Raw genomic sequence first — 22,813 nt, 5'->3', positions numbered from 1 at the left:
AAATAAGCAAAACTATGAAACAATTTTGGCAAAAATACAAAAACCCCTAATACTGCTTGAAAAATATAATGTTTGATGCAAACAGGAAGCAAAAAGATATGAGATGTAAAGGCAGAAGTAATAAATCAAACTTCATTCTGCTTATTTTCACTTTTTTTTAATTTAAGGTTCGGGTTTTTGTTTGTCTTGTTTTTCATTCTGTTTTTTCCCCCTCTTTTTTGTTTTTATGATGCTGTGGCAAGTCTGAAGTAAACCAAATAAAATTAATTAAGTGAATTAATTTTGAAAATAATTAAAAGTTGAACTATATTGTAGTTAAAATTGAGTCAGTAGCTCTGTGTTTGATTATTCTTTATTTATTTATCCATGTGAATTATGGGAGCTGATTCTTTAAATTATTCCACAATATCAGTTTTTACAAAATGTCCCATTTGACCATCACTCACTAGTTCAAGTAGCATTAAATGGAAGGTTTTTTTTTAATTCTAAAAAAATAAAATAATATAGTACTTGAGTAAATGCTGTCAGTTACTTTCCATCACTGTCGGGTCTAGGTGTTGATTTTTTTTCTCTCTTTTTTTTTGGATTTACTGTGAAAGCACGGAAGGAACAGTTAGACAAATAATAAACTCAGAACTACAAACAGCTGATGTTTATCCCTGCTGATGCTACATGCTAACGCTGCTAACAGGCTCCGCCCCCCTGCAGGTTAAACAGGTGATCCGAATGAGGCTCGGAGCGAAACTTTGTCAAACTTTTCTCGGCTGTGAGGGTGTGGAGCTGCTGACACCCTGTTTCTGTCCTTTGTTCCGAACAAAACTGCAGCTGAAATCAGAGCAGAGCAGCTTTATTCTCTGTAACCGAACTCCTGCTGCTCTGAACCGGTCCGACTCCTCCTGAAGGGGAAGTGAAGGTCTGACCTGCTGAAGTTCTCCAACTCGCTGCTAGCTGCTGTGTGTTTATTTTGTGTTTCTCTGACTCCACACTGAGGTAAGCTCTCTGCTCAGTCATTGTGTTGTTGCTGCTGTTTTTGTTGTCAAACATTCCTACAGACACAATGCAGTTTGGCACTGAGCGTGGCGTTGTTTTGAAAGAGCACCTCGTGCCAAACTGCGTTAAAAACTTCACTACTTTTAAATTTCGGTTCCCTGTAACTGAGACACGCGTGGCAAAAAGCCACATCATCACTTGTAACCATTCAGTTAGACGCACTTTTCAATTCGGCGACAGCTGCTTACCAAACAATGCCACAAAATAACTTTTTTGGTTGTCTTTTGTATTTTAGAGAGTGGGTTTGTGACGCGCAAACTTGAGCTTAAAATGGCAAATATTTAAATGGAGTTTGGTGTTCAAGTTTGACAAAAACCAAACAAAAAACGCGGAAGTTAAGACATTTACAGCTACTAACAGCTTTAAAACACTAAAAACAGCTTGTTCTATTTGACTGCCACAGTTTATATGCATTTTGAGTCTTATTTGGTTTCCTCTTTACCACTGGTATAAAAGTAACTAAGTACATTTACTCAGTTACTTCAGCAAAACTTTTGAGGTTCTTTACTTGAGTATTTCCCTATTATGCTACTTTATACTTCCACTTCATTCCACAAGGAAATATTGTTCTTTCTACAGTACTGCATTTATACAATAGCTTCAGCTACATGTCTGCATAGATTATGCACAGTCTGCATAATAAAATGCAGATTTTATTATAACAGACTTTTAAAATGAAACAAAAATACAAAAGTAAATCAGTGCTTTTCAACCTATATGCCATCTTACATAATAAAAACTGTAGTGTACCATAAGATTTAACGTGACTAACATGTCATACTCTCCCTATGGTCATTGATTTAAGCAATAAACACTCACCTCGGTGTATAAAAATGACATATTTGGAAGTATTTGTTGCCTTAAAATGACTTGCATGTAATTCTACACTGTTGCATCCTTTCCAATTCGCAATTCACTGCAGCTTGAGCACACCAGCTCACCTGCAACTCCACTCAGACACTGTAAAACCACTCTAAACCTGCACACTGTCCAACTGTAATATTGGAGTGATTCTGCATTGCATGTCCAAATTTAAAATCTGAAGAGGAAAGATTGTAAACAGCCGGACTCTGCAAATTCTATCATATAAAAACGCATATGGACGCATTAACAAAGTAAAGAACTTGTTTTTTTTTATACAAAAATCAAAGATATTCTCACATGGTTCATTCTAAATAAATGTTCAATTATTTATTAATTGTTTTAATTTTATATATATATATATATATATATATATATATATAAATTTAAATGAAACTGATGCTGTATTTCTGCAATATCCACTCTGAGTTTTTCAGGGTTAAAACATTTTCTGCTTGACCATCTCTACATGGCCGGACATTTGAAAGCATAAAATACGTAAATATATTTATAGAAGTATTATTTATTTATGTATTATTTATTTATAGAAGTTTTAGCTTCATATTTCAGAACTATTGAGTTTTTTCTTGTCATTCTGTTGATTCAGAATTTGCAATATTGGACAACAAGATTAAATCTGATTATGGATGAGTTAAAACATGGGGAAAAAAAATCAAGCTGTCATGAAAAGTCTCATGTAGAATTACTTTTTACACAAAATATTTGATCACTAAAATGAAAAAAAGTTGTTTCTGTAGAACTTTTGTAGCTGATTGAGCTGATTTGACATGTTTTACCACAAAAGTGTTACTGGATAAGCTGATCCAGGCAAAGTTCTTGAATTTCAGAATGTTTTTTAAATAACAAAGACAGTACTTTTTTCTTTTCTTTTTTTTTTTTTAAATGCAGGTTCCCTTTTTTTTTTTTTTTTTTAAATTTTCATACCCACTTTGTAGGCTGGATTATACAGACGGAATTCGTGAGCTAATTGGAAGAGAAGCTTGAAGGTAAACTGTTAAACAGTTACTATAAATATAAATGTTCTCACACTTTAACTTTCTGAACAGAGTCCAGCTTTGACTTCGGTCTTGAAAGCCAAGTTTATTCCCAATGGAGCACAAAGCAAAAGAGTCTGATCCCGTCGAACAGTTTCCACAATGATCAGGAGAATACAGTTACCACTAAAGCCTTGCCCACATAGATCTTTAGAATTACTAAATATATGTTGAGGCATTAAAAATTGCCACTAAAAAGATCCCACTACCCCAACAGATCTATGTATTTGGTTATGACAGGAAGCAGTGATGATTCACAAATACAGTACATAAAACAAGTCTTCTCCCAACCAGGATTTATGCCTACATAGTGCGGTCCTAAAATTAAAAAATATGGCAATATTTTTTTTTAAAAAAAGGTTTCTTGTGATATTTGGAGAACCAGTTTGAAACTCTAGAACTGTAACCGGGTCAGGCTGCCTACCAATGCTTCTCTTTTTGTGGTTCAACTTGTCAAACCTGCTCAATCAGTTGTGAAAGTGAAATGAAAATAACTTTCTCCTAAGTTTTTTCATCAAGTATTTCATATTTTAAAAAATGAATTTATTCTCCTTTTAGAACAGTAATTGTTCTAAAAATGTGCTGATTTGAGATGGAATGATAAAAAGAATGTGCTGGAAGTGGGTCAAAGGTTATTTTGGGAAATGTTTATATCAGTTTAAACTATCCAAAGTTTTTGGTACCATTTTTAAGCAAACCAGAGATGGTTGAGCAGAATCCCCGTGATGATTTGAGATGGAATAACCCTTAAGCAGAATTTTTCATGCAGGATTTTTACTTGTAATGGAGCATAATTCCATTGCTGTGTTTTTGCTTAAATAAAACTTGTACTTCTTCTTCCATGACCGCTCATTACACCTCTTTATCATTTCAGAATGAACATGTTCAGAAGAGAAAAGGCCCCGACGGCTCCAACTCCAGTGGTTCCGCCTCGACCCAGTAAGGAGGTAAGAGGAGTGTAGTGGAGGATTGTGGGTTAATTTTTCTTGTTTATGTCAGTGCCATTAGCTGAGGCCTTCTTTTCTCCTCAGGAACTAGACAATCCCATCACACACCAGCTGAACAGACAGGATGCCGAAACAGCTGCAGCCTCACAGGTAAATGCTGAAATATATAAAAACAGCAGCACACACAAGTCGGTCTCCTCCTCGTCTGACTAATTATTTCCTGCAGGAAAACAAGAGCGAGATCACGAATGAGCTGAACCCAAAGAGCAAGGTGAGACACAAATCTGGATACCTCGTTGATGCGCTGTTTTTAGTTTGTATGTGTGTTCCTGTACATTTACAATTGATCTGTTGCTTTGGATAAACCTCAGAGATCAGCAGTGATGGGAGTTATGCAGAAGGTCAACCCCTTCAAGTCGTCCTCACAGGTACAAACATGGATGACGCGAGATTATATTTTTTAAAATCATTTTTAAATGTGTAAAATGACCAAACTTTCCTCCTTCATTCAGGCCTCCTCTTCAGTCAACAAAGCTCCATCCTCAGAGTCGCTAGAACAGACGACAGACTCCACACAGGTGAGACCACACATTAAGTGGAAAAAGTAATAACTTCTCATGGACAAGCAAATATTTGATTCCCTTTGAAGCGACGCCTACAGACAAACATTGTATCCTTGTACACAATTGCAAGAAAAAATAGCTTCTGTTTTGTCTTGATTAATTACATTTTAACTGTAATTTCCAGTGAGCTTAATTGCAGTTCTAAAATGAAATGTGAACAGCAGAATTTTCTCAGCTGTAGATCTCATTACAGCTTTAAAAAGGAAAAAGAAAAGCCAGAGGTGTCAAATATCTGATTGGTAAACTTCATAGAGATGGAAAAGGATGCAGGAAGATCAGCGATCAACTAAAAATCAGAGAAACACTGCATTGTTTGTTCATTTCCTCCTCGATCTAGCTCTAACAGCAGACTAGCAAGTCCTTCAGGCTTGGAGTTATCAGTAGGAATCTAAGCTTCTGTGACACCTCGGATGCAAAAGACATTAGATAACATCAGGGGATGTCAGTATGCTGCCTGACTTGAATCCAAAATTTAGAACAGCACCACCCCTCCAGAAAAGAGCAGCATAGAAAAATACTTTCTGAAGAAAATGTGTGTAACATTGTCCAATGCTGAGCAGGACTCTGATCAAAACTGAAAGAGGGCATACAAAATATTAAAGAAAGATTTTAATCCCACTAAGAATTTCTACTGTGGTGCCTGTTCAGCTGTAATCTTCTACGTCGCTAGACTTTCATGTTTGAGTTTTAACAAGCACCTAGATTTGGTAGTGGATTAATTTAGACTGATATTATGATGGGAGAAATAGTAGTTTTTCTAACCCACAATGCCAAAGTGACACAGTTCAACAAATGATCCAGGTCTGTATTTGCAGCACAGGGCCATATCTGCAAACTGCATGAAGCTGGATCTAGGTTACTGGATAAAATCATGTCCCCGACCTTGACACAAGTCATTTAGTTCCCTTGGACAATCCCACTGAGCAGCTGCTACACCTTATATGTCATATCTAGTTAAAGTGCACAACGAGGAAAGACAGGCTTCATCATCTTTCTGTCTTATCAGTTGGAAAGTAAAGAAAGGAACCGACTCAATTTGGACTTGTGTTACTTAAAGTATGCACTTTTTAAAAAGTGTTTGCTTCAAGTCATGAAGTAATTGCATGGAATCTATTTAATTAGGATTGTTTAAATGGGATACTAATGTAGAACAGTTCAATGACTAGAGTCAGGTTTGGTTATTATTGTCCAGGGATTGACTGTTTCACCTAAAAACATGTTGGGAAGATAAGATGAGCCTTTATTATTCTCACAGCGGGGACATCTGCAGTGTTAGCAAAAAAAAAGAGAGCGAAAATGTAGTGATATCAGTCAGTAAATACAAGATAAACAAAGCATGTAAGTACTTCTAATATAGTACAGATTCTTCCATGTAGAAATTCCAAGATTGCTCAGGGTTGTCCTATATGTAGAAAAACATTGATATTGCTTCTTCCATGAGTAGAAAATGCAAATACCAAAATTGGTCTGCAGGGGATCAACGTATTCTGCACCAGAGACCATAGTTTAGCCAGCATCCTCATGTCTTCCATTAACTACTACGGTGGATCATCCAAGGTCAGAGCTGGTCTTCAGTCCCAGCTTAGGTCTCCTCCTGTCTGCTGCTTAGAAGATGACTGAGGCTAAAAGTGGACCTCAGGGGTGCTCATTGCACTTTAAAATGCCCAGATTTGCTCAGCGGATAGTCTGATCTGTTCTTTTCTTGCAGAGAGCATTGTCAGCCGAGTCTAGTTTAATGTTCACGTGAAAACTAACTGAACGCTGTAAGCTGATGATGAAAGAAACTGACCTTCAGGACTTTAATTGCATCTTCTGCTGTAAAAATCAATATTAACCCCCCCAGCTGTTCTGTTTTTATACAGGCACAGGGTGGAACTGACTCCAGCTATGTAAACCTAGAAAATACATGCCAATAATTGCAAGCGTTATGCAATTGTGTCCTCTGCTCTCTGCTGGTTTTGTCCTTCAGGATTTTGATGGTAATCTGAGAAACAGTTGGCAAATGAGTCGGTCATTTACTGTAACCTAGAGAAACACACACATTATCAGCTGGTATCACAGACAGGATTCATCATCTGTTGTTCATTTTAAACTTATTTACAATCAGGATTAATTTATGTTGGGGAAAAATACCAATCCAGTCAGTCCTGGACACACTGGCAGTTGTTTGAAATCCAAACCAATTCTAGATGGTTTTCCTTATAGTACACTTATTTATTTTTAGTAATTTGTTTTTAAAATCCCTGCCCATACTGAAGGACATCTACCACCTTTTATTTCTCCTAAAGGCCTTAGAGAGCTCTTTAGATTGTGGCATGATGACACCACACAGTTTCATAGCAAAGAAAACACCAGAACCGAGATGTCAGAGGTTTAAAGGCCCGATAGCTTGAACTTAGTGACACCTAGCTGTGAGATTTCAGATTGCAACCAACTCCATCAACCCCTCCTCTAACAGAAATACTCAGCTTTGTTTTACATGTTTTATGCTACATTTTACTTGTATTTTGAATTTGTGTATTACTCTTTCAACTTAAGTGAAGTATTTTAGTAGTTTTCCACTCTGACACTGAGTGTAATTCTGTGATTTTTCACTTGGTGTGTCAGCTGTGTCTTCCTTTATTCAGTTTAAACTTATTTTTCAGAACCCCGGTGTGCTGAGAGGTGTCATGCAGAAGGTCAACCCATTCAAGTCTACCTCCCAGGTAACCTCATCCCTGTCTAGATGTTTCAGAGGTAACAGTCATAATGGGAGACACAATATGGCGTCAACTCACCTGCTTTTCTCACACAGGTGTCTAAAGCTCCGTCTTCAGAGTCACTGGAACAAGGACGAGTTCCAGACTCAACTCAGGTAGGAAACCGTTGAACGTGTATGAAGCTTCACTGTCAGCACACAGATCGTCTACCCAGTAACGCCATCAGTGGTCCACACTGTCAAGGTCTCTGACTTGGCAACCGCTTTACTGCAGTACTTTTCCATAGCAGCTGATTGTTTTCTGGGTATGCGTCCCTTTAACTGATGTTGTTCACACCCACATTTACTGTAAATGCAAGCTCATTTTGTATGAACATTGCTGTAACTGGAACACTTTGAAGTTCTCGTTGAAGTTTGGAGAAACGTTTTCTCAACACGGTGCCAAGTGCACACACAGTCAGATCATCACCCCCACTACAATAAATTCAGGGAGAAATGCCGACATTATGCTAGTGTCAGTGGTAGAAAATCCATTTATTCATGTATTGTACTTAAGAACAGGCTTTAGATAATTGAATGTTAAGTATTTCCATTTTATTCTTGCATTTCAGAGAGAAATGTTGGACTTTCTACTCGTATATGTTTTTTTTTGGCTGGTTTAGTTAATTTAAAGATGAAAATTTTAAACTACAGACAATAGAACAAGCTTTCAAAATGCATAGATACAGATGAAACTTCCAGCCTTTTTAAAATTAGCGAGTTCCCTACCAAAACTCAAATATTAGAGAAATAAGTCAGAAAACAGACTTTGTGTATCCTCTACTGTCAATCATGTTTGGAGCCCTCAAATTTATGTGACGTCTCTGATATAAAACTGGTTATAAATCGGTGGAAACATCAACGGTAAATGCACATTGATGCTTTAATATTGATAATCTAATGATGTCACATCCGTTGGAGACCAAACCAGAACTTTTAATACTACTTACGACATATTTTGCTGTAAGCTTATGTACTTTATCATGCAAGACTTTTATTTGAAATTAAGTTTTGTTTGTTTTACATTGCTTCACTGGTACTTTAATTGAAGTAAATGATGTTAATGCTACTTCCACCACTGGCCAATGTCATTTATTTTCTGAATAATGTGTGTTTGTGTTTCAGAATCCCGGTGTGTTCAAAGGAGTGATGCAGAAAGTGAACCCCTTCAAGTCTTCCTCACAGGTACTGACTTTGTGCATCTCACAGCCATTTCTAACACATAGCTGTTAAAGCACAGCATTTTCTTTAAAAAGGAAAAAAAAAAAGCAGAAGAAACACAAAATTCAGGAAGCAGTCAGTGGACATATTGTTAGGAAGTAGAAGTGAATCAGAAAAGTGTCGGATTGTGACCGAGATGGTTTAATTTTTTTAAGCTAACTCATCATTGTCAGACAGATTGAAACTAATCTGTAAGTTTAAATTTAAAATCTGGAATTTATCTTCGATTTCCAATGGACACACAAAAAAAACTTTTAGTCACAAAAGAAGTTATTGTGCCATCTATTGCTCAGAAAAACGAAATGACAGAACGTGAGAAGTGCAGTGTCTAAAAACTAGAGAAGCAATTAGTAAAGCACAATACTGAACAAGAAAAGCACTTACAGAGCGCAGTACTCCACCGAGGCTGCTCAGTCATTGTATTGTTTCCGACGACTGAAATCACGGCACCAAAGAATGTGACTATTTAATATAGATATGACCTTACGCTGAGTACAGGCATGTGTTTTGCATGTATATGTCATGTACAGATACTGAATTGTGTTACCTAAATATGTAGCAGGCAGCAGGGACTGATAGGACACGGAAACACCCCCACAATTTAATCAACTGTTTCTTGTATCGTTTCTGACTGATACATCCCGATAATTCCGCAGCGGTGGATTTGCAGTAGGATCGCAATCATGTGATCGTCAGCAGGCAGCTGACGTAGCGTTCACTTGTTGTCATAGTTACAGTGACGCCATGCTGCTACCTTGCAATGATGCAGAAATCTTTAACACTATATAGCACATTATATATATATTACACACATGAAATGAAATGCTACACGTGATACAGAGACTGGTTTTACAAATTCCTGCAGACACAACTTGGACAACTTCAGCCAATCAGAGCAACACAATCGATGATTCAACACTGAAATGCAAGGAGCTGCCTCTCAGCTGTACAGTCATTTATTGAACCCGGCCCACATTAGACAAACAATTGGATATAGTGGACTTGGGTGAGGCCGGATGGAAATCTGTTTGAATAAGACGCCTGGCCTTAATCCTGAACAAATCAAACATCAGCTGTCAGAGCTGTCTGGTTCCCAGGTTACAAAAACAATTACATTAGAACTGAAAAACTTGATCTGGAGCTTTCTACTGTTTAAACAAAGAGGTCCGGTGTTCCGGAGTGATTAGTTGTGATTTACTGAAAGCAGTTAGGTTTGAGTATAAATGGGTGCTAAACGAAAGACATAAATAGAACGGAAAGTGAACTTCTCCCTGAAACTGAGTTGTCTAGACTACTTCACACTAGAAACAAAATTACCACAAACCCAAAGAAACTCTCACTGCTCTTATTTTAACTGAATTACAAACACAGTAGCAGCCCCAAACTAAAACAAACTACGACTTTCTAATAGAATCACTTTATTCATCCCCGAAGGGAAATTCTAAGAAAGATTTCCTAAATCTTTCAATGCACAATGTGCAACAATCCAAGAGTCCCTATCTAAACCTTTAACACTCACATATAACAACTCGTCTAGTTCTTAGAAGATATTCAAAACTGAAGCACACAGAAGGCTGAAGGACCGCCATCGAATGTTGGGTGGATGAGCCCTTTTAAAGTTCAACCATGTCTTGGTTGGAGGCTGTAGTCTGGTCTGCTCCAATCCAGCTTCAGCTCCAGAGGTGGAAGGCGGGACGAAACAATGACGGCCGGGAAGACGAAGGTGCCAGAACGGGGCTGGAAGCCGTTTACAACATGCATGATTACCAGTAACTGCTTCATTTAGTGTGTCCAGGAAACGCCCTTTGTTGTTTCAGAGGTGGAAAAAACAATAATTGCTGTGGAAACTGTCAAGACATGTGGCTCCACAGGACAAAATCATTTCCAAATGATTATATTTACCATACCTTAATTGATAAATTAGATTTTCTCTCAGAAAGGCATAAACAAAAATTCTAAAAACACTTGCACTGGATGAAAGTGCATATTATTGAAGTTCAAGGTGTCTGAATCAGTGGTATTAAGCCTTTTATATACCTTGGTGTTGTTTTTGACACAACCACTTCTGTGTCATCCTTTAATTGGTTATTAGTCACAGACACACCTACACGCTACATTACAGATTACTATGATCACAAGTTCAAAACGAGTTCTGCACATATCCCCAGATGAACTTACAGAAAAATTAATTGTATAAAGATTTTCCAGTACACTTTAGGGGGAAAGAATTACAAATGTAGCTCCATGGCCATTAGTTTCAATATGGAGTTTATTGTTTTTGACTGTATTCTGATTAACTAATGACTTATGTTTGTTTTTGAGGCGTCTAACAAACTGACTTTGACCGATTTGAAATCCTTCTATTATTTGCACTTGGCTCAGCTCCTATTTCAAGTACTGTAAGGAACGTGTAAAATTCTGCTGTGAACATTAAAGAAATAGGGATTTAAGCCTAATTTTTTAGCTTATAAAGACATAATTGCATGAGATGCCTTACCCTTGTGTCTCTGTGCTTATTTCCTGCCACTTGGCAGTTGACTTTGCATAAATGATGCGGTCATACGTAATGTCGGTCTATAAAGTGAAACAAATCCAGACTTAAACCTGCCTTCTTTGTAACAGCCAGCAGAGGGCGACTCCTCTGCAAAAATAAGTCTAAGAAGATGAGCCTAGTTCTAATATGATTTGTTACCTTGGTATATACTTTGCTCATCTATAATGCTCACTTTGAAGGTTATGTTCCATGTTGAGTAAAACAGATGATATATCGGGACACATTTTAAGGTGTGACTGACATGCTATTACTGTCACTGAGTTTCTTTCATTTGTCATCCATTAGGACTCCAAGATGGCAACGGCCAAATTCCAAAAATGTTTTCATCTTGTGACTAGTCTTGTGGTTTTTTTTATTTATTTTTTTGTCCCTGACTGACTTTAGGTGCCAAAAACTGATCTTCAAGATGACTCTGCAAACCCACAAGAAACTGGAAAAGAACCTCATGACAGACGGGTATGTTCCGCAGTGTTTATTCTTCTGATGTACCGATATGCTAATTAGGGACTTGTTTACGTGGGACTTCGCTCAGTTTAGTTCTGCTTTTTTTTTTTTTTTTTTTTTTTTTTTTTTTTTTGTCGTTTAGAATCCAGGGATGTTCACAGGAGTGATTCAGAAAGTCAACCCGTTCAAATCCTCACATCCAAAGGTACCATTTATAACACTGATGATACTCAACTGACTCTACGGGTGTGTGGGAGATACAGAACATCTTATTGGAGATGTTCACCTGCTCTATTTGTTTTCTCTGCCTTGTATCTGTCCAGGACACCCGGCCTCTACACAATGAACTCTCATCCAGCAGTGGAAGTCTGACAGACAATAATATGCCAGAGAAGCAGGTGGGTCTGTGGAATCAAGAACACCCCACAACACTGTTTTTATTACTCTGCCAAGGAAGACGGAACCGTACAACATTCACGTACGGCGATCGGCATACCTTTGTCCGTTTCGTTATGAAACATTACTCAAAAACGGACTAACAGGTTTGGTTAAAATTTTCAGGTAAGGTCATAAATGACACAAGGATCACCTCATTAGATTTTGGCAGTCCTTGAGTTACACCTTTCTGACGGTCTGTGAACATATCGTGTGTGATTCTGTTGCGAAAAAGTACTAAAAGTAAATCAGTTTCCTTTACATTACTCAGACGGGCCAAAAATATACCATTTGTACCAAATTCAGTTGAAAAAACAAATTCTGCGGATCTGAGAAGCCATGACTGATTCAATAGTCACTCATTGAGACCTTTCAGATGAACTGCAGGCAGTGTTCACACGAAACGGAGTTCTTTCTATCTAGTCAGTCATGAGTCATGGTGAATAAAATTGTAGTCTGACTCACCGAATTTGGACTTAAGGCTAAATCTGTCATTCACTCCAAATATTTCATTTGACATTCTCCTACTTTTTTGTTATATACATGTAAAAACTTTCGAAATGCCTTCACTATGGGAAACATTAACCTAGATGCTGAAAATGCCAAGTTTTTAAGGTTTTCATTGTTCAGTAAGGCTGGCCTGCTCAATTCCTTTAATGAAATAGCCGTTTTAATGACAGTTCTCATGTCAGTGCAAGCAAATGTTCCACCTAAGCATTCCCTTTAACTCTGTTTTGTAGTTGCACAATTGCTGCTTTCCCCCCACATTTAGCAAAATCATAAAGAACCAATGCACCATTATTTTATTGCAGGACTAGAAATGTGTGGCAAGAGCAAAATATGCTCAGAAACATCAGACAACATGAGTCATAAAAACACAAAACACAACGTAAAAGACAGATTTCTCGGCAACCAGTCACTGTTAAATAATCAGGCCACTGTTAACGTTATTCCTGCTGTAACCACAAGACGGCGCCAAAGCAAATAAGTTCAGTCTTCACAGAGAATATTTTTAAGGATCGTTTCTGTCAGCTTCATTAATAGTACCTGCATTTGTATGTTGTTGACAGCTTTCTATCCACATGAATGTAATGGATATGTGTAATTACTGTGCTTTATTTTAGAACCCTGGGATGTTCAAAGGGATGATGCAGAAAGTAAACCCATTTAAGTCATACACACAGGTATGAATATGTCAATTCTATATCTTTTCTTTACGTGTTAAGTTTACATATTAAAGCCAGGTTTAAAACACAGTCATGATGTCTGACACTGGTTTTGTAAAACTGGGATCTTGTTTTGTTGTGCTGCAGATGACAGAAGAAGAATGTCAGACAGACTGTGCAGCCAAAGCACAGGTGAGCTTTAAAGTGATGTTACATTCGAAGTCATTAAAATGCTCTGTAGCAGTGATGCAGATGCGTCAGTCAAACATTTTTGATGTTTCACTTTTGACAGATGACTTTTCAGATGTGAACACGAGGTGTGGCGTTACCAAACAACTAAGATGCCAAGAACAATGGTTAAAGATATGCCGCTTGGCTTCTCCCACCAGGATCTTAACAGAAAGTTTTTTGTTTTCTTTTCCCCCGCAGGAAAACCAAAGTGTCCACAGTGAGAACTCCACCAGCTCTGAAAGCCTGGACGACACCTCAATAGAAAGACATGTGAGGCATTAAGGACATCCCTTTGATGTCAACATGCTAATTATTATTTTTCCCCAATTTCCTAAACAAATCTAGTATAATGATAAAATATGACAATAGAATGCACAAGTTCATTTTTAATTACATTAGCGGAAACTACATAAATGCATTAAAAGAGAAGTTGTGTTTTCGATGCTCTCAACTCAGCTACAAGGTTATTCCAGGAGCAAAGGCTGCCGTATGTTGCGTCTCCGTACCTTCAATCAGGAGTTAGTCCTTTAAAAAGGTTAAAAACTAAATCTAACAAAAGGTCAAAATAAACTGGGAGCAGATAAAGAGCCTCTAAAAGTGGAATGTGTCTATTTTTAGTTTGAGTGAGAAAATCATCAGATGTTTTCTTTACAGCTTTATTTGAGAGACAGGACCTTATAACAGTCTGCTGGAAATAAAAGCATCAAGAAGCCTTTCAGTGTTTTTGTTAGACAGATAAAGTCGCACGGTGGGGTGGGTCTCTGAGATGGTAAGTGATGGGAATCAAAAGATCACAATCTTAAGACGTCAGCAGCATTCTTTGCTTTATGTTTTGCTTTGCTTTGTTTGACACCAGCGAAGAGCTTCTCACCTTTGTCTAAAAAAAACAAAAAACAAAAACTGGACTTGTGATTCTCTTATGCAATTACAAATGCATGCAGTCAAACCACAAACATGTCAAGCATCTGACCTGGGAGGCATGTTTGACATTTAAACCTAGACAGGAAGTAATGTTTGATTTTTGTATTGCCAAGATTATTTATCGGCAGTTCATCTTTCAGACGACGTTTGATACGTGACTCATTGTGGTGACTCATTCAGAAGATACTTGACAACTGGATAGACAGATAGAAAGGATTGACTGATTTTATTAATCCTGTGGGGAATTCAAGAATTAAACCATTTAACTAAGTAATCAGAGTAGACTAGTCATTCATGTGTCCCTACATTGAGTGCTGCACTTTATTTGAAGCTGTGAGTTTAAAATTGCGACTAACCTTTCGCCCTCTCCTCAGTCTGTTTGGTACACAGATGCCGATATCAGCTGTGAGGTAAAAACTCAGCCAGTACAGGCCCCAAAGAGAAGGAAGGTCAGTAACGCACAGATCTGAGAGCATTTGTGAAGTGTGAACGCTGTCTCCGCTTTTATTTCAACTGTGTGAGGTGGCAAAAAATGTAAGAATATTAACTAAAAACTTTTATTTTGTCCTCCTCCAGACTTTCATAATAAAGAGGATTCTTCCCCGTGCACTCTTTGGTTCTGGAACAAAGGTGAAGCCAACATTTTGCTTATGTCACTGTACTGATGAATGAAAGCCTCCATTGTAAAATTCTGTATGCTGTTTGCATAACCTTTTGCTTCTGTTTTGTAAATTTAAAAAGTACAATATTTTATAGCTAATTGAACAGGTGGCTTTATCTACTATTTTCAGAGTTTTGTATCTAATCTTCTAGTATTTTCTTTCATTCCTAACACTTACTTTTATGTTGTTAATTATGTCTTTGGCTCTCCAGGACTCTGCTAATGCATCTGCTGCCTCTGACGATCCACCTCAGGTTAGTGGTTAAAACAGAAGTCGAATATGAGAATAAAATGAAACACAAATGATGGGAACAGTAGATAAAGAATGATTCAAATGTGCAATATGATGAACAAATCATAATGAAGTGTAGAAAATGCACCAAAGTGTTGTGGATTAGTTCATCTTGTCAATAAAACAAGGCAGAGTAACACTGAATAGCCTTTCCTTTCAGCACAATACCAAGACTCCCTTTGTTGGAATATTAAAATATCAGATTTGCCCCACAGAACAAGTTAGTTGTAGTTTAAGCCCACATCAACACAGCAGCCTGCCTCTCGGGTATCTCTGCATTTCCTGTTGGCAGGTGCATCATCACATGACATGTCTCATAAATCAGCCTAATTTACGATGTTGATTGGCCAATGGTAGATTTACACCCAGAAGATAAATCAGTCATGTGGCAAACTTTGCGGAACTGCAGGCTGATACACAGACTTTATTTTATTTTGTTGTTTTTTTTTTGAATGCAGCATTGTATGCAGACACTTGTTTTGTCACAGTGCTGGTATATTGCCCCTGTAGGAAACTGGAGCAACTTACACTACCAGTCCAAAGTTTGGACACATCTTCTCATTCACTGCTTTTGATTTATTTGTATTATTTTCTACATTGTACATGAATACTGAAGATGAACACTTTTTGTTTTTAACATAATTCCATGTGTATTCGTTTGTAGTTTTGATGCATTTAGTGTTAATCTACAATGTATAAATAATGACATAAAAGCCACTGAATGAGAAGGTGTGTCCAGGCTTTTAACTGGTAGTGTACGTTCCAGGCTTTTTCAGTTTTTGTGAAAAAATACTTTAAAATGCCCTAAATCTGAAATGTATGCTGTCATTTATTTAATAACAGAATAAGAAACAGAATTACATAACATAACCTGCTGTGGCAGTCTTTACTCTAACCTACTGCTGAGCTAATACACAATAGTAGTGCAATTAAGTATTATGCATTAAAGAATAAACTGATGGTGAGCCTAAATCAACTACAAGTGACTCATACAATCCTGTTTAAATGGATAGAACAGAAATCATTTTATGTGCTGAATATACTGAAAGAAAATAACTTAAATGATGGCGTGTGGCAAAAAAATGAACAAAATTCCTCTGAGTTTGACACAGTGGCCTCAGCTATCAAGTCTTTTATTGCACAAACGGGTATGTAGTTGTGTAACCTGCAGAACTATTGAAAATGTTCTGACACTGCTCGTATAAATGCAGTGACTCATAATTACTCATGGCTCACGTAGTAGAGGAGCAGGTTGTCCACCAATTACACGGTTGGAGGCTTCCCTCCCAGACCCTGTGCGTCTGAAAGTTTCTCCTTCCGCTGTTAATGAAGGAGAAACATTGCAGAGCGCTTTGACAGCATCTAAAATAAAGAAGCGTCAAGTACAGACCGTGACGTTGTATCGAGAGGTGTGTGTGGACTGGTAATTACAGTCCAAGTCTTCAGGTATTTTCCTGATGGGTAGTAAAAAAGGGAAGGTCAACTGTTCTTTCAGGTGTGACTAAATAGTGGTTTTAAAGCTACCGTTCATTTCCTGAGGTGTTTTTATTTAGCCACTTGATAAACAAACGCTTCAGTCTGCCCAGTACATTCCAATGCAGTTGTGCTACTAGTTACCACACCCATGGTTGTAGAATCATAAATCAGTATGGGGTTGTTTGCTTGCTGTGACAGACTATTATCATATATCCCATTGTCGTTGCATTGAAAGTTTCAGACAGGACACCGTGACCTGCTTTTTAGTTTCTCTGTAACTGTGTGAATATGTATAGAGCCTGGAGGGCAAATGAATGAGAAAACATAAAAAACAAGTGCATTTTCTTCTATTAGCACATGCCTGGTGGCCAGTTAAGTGAAGCTGCTTTTGCTAATTTAATCCTCATTAATGTTTTGCAGCAGATTCTGTCCAGTGATTGTTGTTTCTTTTGTCCAGGAGGTAGTTGAAGTTCAGACGCTTGAAATGGCCGAAGTACCAGTGCCCAGTGAAGGAACAGCCCTGGACCCTTTAGACGTATGCTCATCTTTTATCTTCTGCAATATCTGCCATTCTTCGTGCGCGTTTGTGTATTTTAATTTCCGTGTACACACAAAGATTCTAATAGTTCTCAAATGATTCATTCCCAGGATGAGGAAGGCCTGCTGGCATGGTGGAGAACTGTAGAAGGTAAGATTGATTTATGAGTGCTTATTTAAGTTAAAACATGCTGGTATTAATGACTGTGTCTTTGTGTTAGGGTGGGATGAGTGGAACGTGGCGACTCAGGATGGTGAGGCAGAACAGTGAGTAGAACATTCATTTACTCAAGTTACCAATTTGTTAGTAGAATTTATAGTAAGGATTCGGAGTCGCACTGTACAACATTATCGGTACTAGAACTAACGTCTTGTGCTGCAGCCAAAGTGAAGTTATGGTTTACTCCTCAAGTAGCGCTGCACAACTGATCAATTAATAATCTCAATTTTGACTTAATACAGTTAATTAAACATGATCGACTGCAATATTGTTTTAAAAAGTCATTTTTTGATAACACACCTGTCTGTGCTGCATTCAGTGGAGACTAGAGGCTTCCGTGTGCACAGCCCTCTACTGTAACCTCAATCAGTGAGGCATGTTGGGTAAAAATTCTTTTTTTCTCGTTTGCCTGTAGAGGATGCACTGAATTTAGGTGAGGACTATTTTAAGTTTTATACATTAGCAGAAATGTGGCACAAGAAGTGAAGGCAGTGTTCTGTATTTTTCGTGTGAAAATGTAAACAAAATGTTGAATAAAACATTTAAGTAATGATTCAGTACCTGACCAAATGTGGAATGTGATCCATGCTGTTGACTGTTTTCATATAAGGTGTCTTCACCTCATCATTCCTGTTAGACATCTGTGTGAAATCTTGTCTAATACGGTTATTACCAGTGATGTGTTTAATGAGGCCATGCTGATCTTTGACTTCTTCATTCTTATCTATTCATCCGTGAATGCAACACATCAGACATACCTGGACGGAATTTCATTACACCTGGAAAAAACTTTCACTTAGACTCAATGATAAACACATTTTCTGCCATCACTCAAGAATTCATGCACTAATTCGGACAAAATTTCATACCAATGTTTAATAGAATAAATGAATTGATGAGATTCAATATGGAAGAAGTCAACACTTAACTGGTCATAATTTAACACCATTACTGGGGAGCGCATTGGGAGATTCTGCTGTTACTGATACTGTTTACACAACCAGCTTTTTAGAAATTCATATGAAACTTCAACCATCCTAACAAACATGGTTGGGATTCACCTGTTCTGTGCAATCTTTTTCCTGTTCTTTTACCTCAGAGTGGTGGAAGAAGCAGCTGATCGTGTCTTCATGGCAGCTCGTCTATTCGTTCGCTTCTTCAACCAGCGTGGCGCTTCGCTCCAGCAACGCATCCTGGAGCTCCTGGCCTTAGCCGACGCGGCCGACAACTTCCACAAGAAGACGGTCACTGCCAGCGTCGGCGGTGGGTGGCCAGCATCGCAGGCTCCGTCACCACCATCACCGGCCTCATCCTGGCGCCCTTCACTGCAGGAACGTCGCTCATCGTCACCGCCGTGGGCATCGGCATAGCGACAGCGGGGGGTGTGACGTCCGCTTCGGCCAACATCACAGACACGGTCCACTCAAAGACGGACCGCAAGAAGGTGGAGAAGATGATCCAGGATTACCAGGAGGAGATCAGGGACATCAAGGAGTGCCTGGACTTTTTACAGGTAAGAACATAAATAGCTCGTCAGTTTTAGACATGTACAGAAAACGAATGGATGCAACATTTAACTAGCAGGTCCAAACATACATTGGTTGGCAATCCTAGTCTGTGCTAATATTGATTCAGCCAGCTGCGTCAGGTAACTGTGAGCATCAGCGATACTCCACCATCAGGAAGCTAACAACAAAGGGTGAACATGTCCTGCTCGCTATACCTGCATGTTCTCTTTATGAATGAATATCAACTTGTGGTTAAGTGAGCAGCTTCTTCCTTGTTATCAGCCTGACTAATGCTGTTTCCACATCACTTGTCTATATGTTAAATAAAACTGTATTCTTTGCTGTTAGAAACACTCAGAATCATTCTTTGATGTGTGAAGTTTGATTTTTAACATTGCTTTCCTGACTTTGCAAAGCAAAATCTAATAAACATACGCACATATATAATTTACCAAATTATACATTCTAAAAATATTAAATGTGCTCTAGCAACTTGGACATCAAACAGTGCTTTCCATATGGTTGCCTTTAATTTTAAAGAACAATATATTTCATGTTATTAGCCCTTCTAGCTCAGTGTCAGAGTCTCTACTGCATTTCAATGTCACACTACATTCCCTCTTCTGTTTCGATCCTTCACACAGACCAGAGAAGGACGACAGGAAAACATAATGTAATATTATGAAGTGATGGCAACTTGTTCTGTTACTGAGTGCAGTGAAACCTTCCCAACTATTCTCGCATTCTTTCTGCTCCATATAACCTGTTGGTCAGCTATAATCCACTGCTAGTTCAAGGAGACACTCTGCAGATACTTCTGAAAGAACCGATGATTTACGTGATGCTTTTATTACCTCCGCCAAGGAGGTTATGTGACACCCGGCGTTTGTGTGTCTGTCTGTCTGTTAGCAAGATAACTCAAAAATGCCTGGGCAGATTCACATGAAATTTTAAGGAGATATAGACTATGGTAAGAGGAAGAGCTGATTTAATTTTGGTGGCAATCCGGAAAGGATCCTGGATTCTGGATCACTTTGAATTTTTTAGTATGTTGTAGTATGTGGTCCAAAATATGACAAAAACATCATAGGTTAGTATGTCGTCCAACAAGTTGGAGCAAGGTGTCCAGATAGCTCAACTGGTTAAGAAGGTGATTCATAAACAGAACTGTGTCAGAGACGCAGGTTTCGATTCCAGCTCACGATCCTTTACTGCATGGGTTTCCTGTTTTCCTCTCTATCCTTGGCGGAGGTCTGCACTCTGAGTGCTTTTCTAGTTGCTCTATAAAATGCTATGACAGATGATAGGTTTGTGGTTGGAACACTAACTACATGCAGCAGTGCGTGTGCGTGCGCAGTGATAGTTTTGCTGGCTGAGTGTTGCATTGAAACCACTCCTAAATAAAGCAATACAGTCGTCCCTTGCCATATCACGGCTCACTATATTGAGGATTTTTAAATTGTGTATATATCTGATTTTGTATTGCGGGATTTTGCAGTAAATAGGTATTTTTAGATATTTACTATTTTAATTATTTTTGCAGTAAAATATGCATTTTCTGGCCTAAAAAAGTTAGAACAATAAAAAAAATCATTAAAAACGAGCTGGGCACTGATTAGCTCAGCGACCGTAGCATCAGTCTCCTCCATTTCCCGTGTATAGCATATGTTCAGCATCTCACCTTGTCCGTTTCACATCGACATCTGATCGCTGCGCATAGTGTTGTGGAAAAGCTTTATACCTCTGCGATAGAGGGACCCCTGTACATCTGTCATAGAAGCACCACAGGTTCACTAGTAACAGCTGGACACATCCATAGCATCATATGTTGAACCACTGTGGCAGTCAGTCTGTACAATAACCATGGCTTCACCATCACAACCAGCAGAAGCATTCCATCAGAGATCGGCTTTTAACAATGAATAAGAAGTTATTTTTCCTTTCTGTAGTATCTGAAGAATGTTTTCTAACGTGAAAGTGGGTTACAGCTGAAGTAAACCAACACGCATACATAGAGGCGCAAAAGCATGCAAGGTATCGCAGTTCAAAAAATCCTCACCTGTAGTCAACTCACAATGAATACTAATTGACACCCAAAGCCCAGACCACAGGACTGAAAATCAGATGGTGCATCCATTAGGTATGTCCGTGACAACAGCTTTGAAACAAATTCTACTTCTGTGAAGCTAGTATGGTGCGCCGTCCAAAACAAATGTGTTATTGCAAAACACAGGCAATTTAAATAATTAATCGACGCATTGGTTGTAAAGTCAATAGCACTGATTATTTTTTTTCAATCTCCTATTATTTACCTTGCAGGAAGGGATGGAGACTCTTGATGAGTGGAACTTTGAGCAGTACGCAGACAGCATCTCTAAAAAGCACCTCAACCAGAATGTCAAACATGTCATGAAGGAAGGCGGCCGCGCTGGCAAGGCTTTGGTGATCAACACAGAGAGTCTGATTAGCACCATTCAGGTCCTCAATGTAGCTGGCGGTGCTGCCAAAGCTGCCCAGGTGATGAGCGTCACTACCGGAGTCATGTCAGGTCTCTTCCTGGCTCTGGATGTGTTTTTCCTGGCAAAGGACTCCATGGAGCTGAAAAAAGGAGCAAAGACAGAGTTTGCTGCCAAGATCCGAGAAGTCTGTAAAGACCTCCAGGACGGACTGCTGGAGCTGAACAGCATCAAGGAACAGCTGCAAAAGACTATGGACGGGATAGAGGTGGAAGTAGAGGAGGAAGAAGATGAAGAGCTGCTGAAATCTGATCTGAAGAAACTCCTTGAGCTTGAAGAATGAAGGACAGCATTTGGAAAGCCACAAAACAAAGCTTCACTGTTACAACCCAAACGCCAAGAACAAACCGAAGATGTTGTTTCAGCAAAATCACTTTGGTAGTTTTTTAGCAATCACTACTGTTACTATGCAAGGCTGTGAAAGAGCATCGTACTTCGAAGTAATTGTTTTGTAGTAATATATTTTAAATATTTATTATGAGTTGTTTTAATCAAATGTGCTACACTATTGTAGCTGTTTGTCATTCAGTGAACTGTTGTTACTTTGAAATAAAAATTATTTACTATTTGTTTGTCTGTGCCTTTGCATCACACTACTCATGTCAAGTTGTTATCCAAAAAACGTCATAGTATGTCATCGAAAATGTCTTTAAAATGGTCAGTCACATTTTGGCTCACACACTATTGTTACGTTCCTTGTTGTGTTTGTATATAGGTTCTTTTTTTTTTTCTACTGTTTCGTCAAAAACATCATGGTATATCTTCCAAAACGTCACCAAAAATGTCATAGTATAGTATGTCATCCAAAATTTGATGAAAAGAACATCATAGTATAGTATGTTGTCCAAAACATTACCAAAAATGTCGTCGTATAGTATGTCGTCCAAAACGTCACAAAGTCATAGTACGTCATCCAAAATTTGACAAAGAAATCTTATAGTATGTCATCCAAAACTGCATTAAAAAGTCATAGTATAGTATCTTGTCCAAAAGGTCACCAAAAATGTCATATTAGCCTAGCCGTGCTAGACAACCCACGGCAACGAATTTAATTCTGTCAGGGTGGGTCTAGTTACCCTCCATAAGGCTCGAGATTGGATGCTCCTAAAACTGGCCGGACGAATCACCATGAAGTGTAGAGTCAGAAGGCGGGCGTAACTAAGTGACGACAGAGGCGCGACGATTCTGACAAACAACCAGCGCACAATAAACAGTTATCTTTCGACTCGGCTTTGGCCACAGCCCTTAAAGATTTGAAGCTAAAATTCAACTTGAAAGATAAACAAAGGACGGCACTGAAGTATTTCATTGAGAAGAAAGACGTATTTGGATGGGATATGGCAAATCCTTAATATACC

At 38.4% G+C, this 22,813-nt stretch overlaps 1 protein-coding gene across 1 annotated transcript; it reads left to right on the top strand.

Moving 5' to 3' along the window:
• The first annotated feature begins 702 nt into the window (after positions 1-702).
• LOC110965827 (uncharacterized) lies at positions 703-22,000 on the top strand. Its single transcript, XM_022214988.2, is given in 24 exon segments — positions 703-990; positions 3,841-3,913; positions 3,998-4,063; positions 4,140-4,184; positions 4,285-4,341; positions 4,426-4,491; positions 7,182-7,241; positions 7,331-7,390; positions 8,399-8,458; positions 11,433-11,504; positions 11,635-11,697; positions 11,816-11,890; positions 13,052-13,111; positions 13,241-13,285; positions 13,523-13,594; positions 14,620-14,694; positions 14,822-14,875; positions 15,119-15,160; positions 17,132-17,209; positions 17,323-17,362; positions 17,433-17,478; positions 18,531-18,697; positions 18,700-18,944; positions 21,259-22,000. Coding segments are annotated over 23 exon segments (2,100 nt in total). The 5' UTR covers positions 703-990; position 3,841; the 3' UTR covers positions 21,739-22,000.
• Positions 22,001-22,813: the final 813 nt, after the last annotated feature.

Source organism: Acanthochromis polyacanthus, chromosome 23 (genome assembly GCF_021347895.1).
Source record: "Acanthochromis polyacanthus isolate Apoly-LR-REF ecotype Palm Island chromosome 23, KAUST_Apoly_ChrSc, whole genome shotgun sequence".
NCBI classification, from domain to species: domain Eukaryota; kingdom Metazoa; phylum Chordata; class Actinopteri; family Pomacentridae; genus Acanthochromis; species Acanthochromis polyacanthus.
Note: the sequence above shows the minus strand (reverse complement) of the source record. Positions and strands in the feature narration are given on the sequence as shown.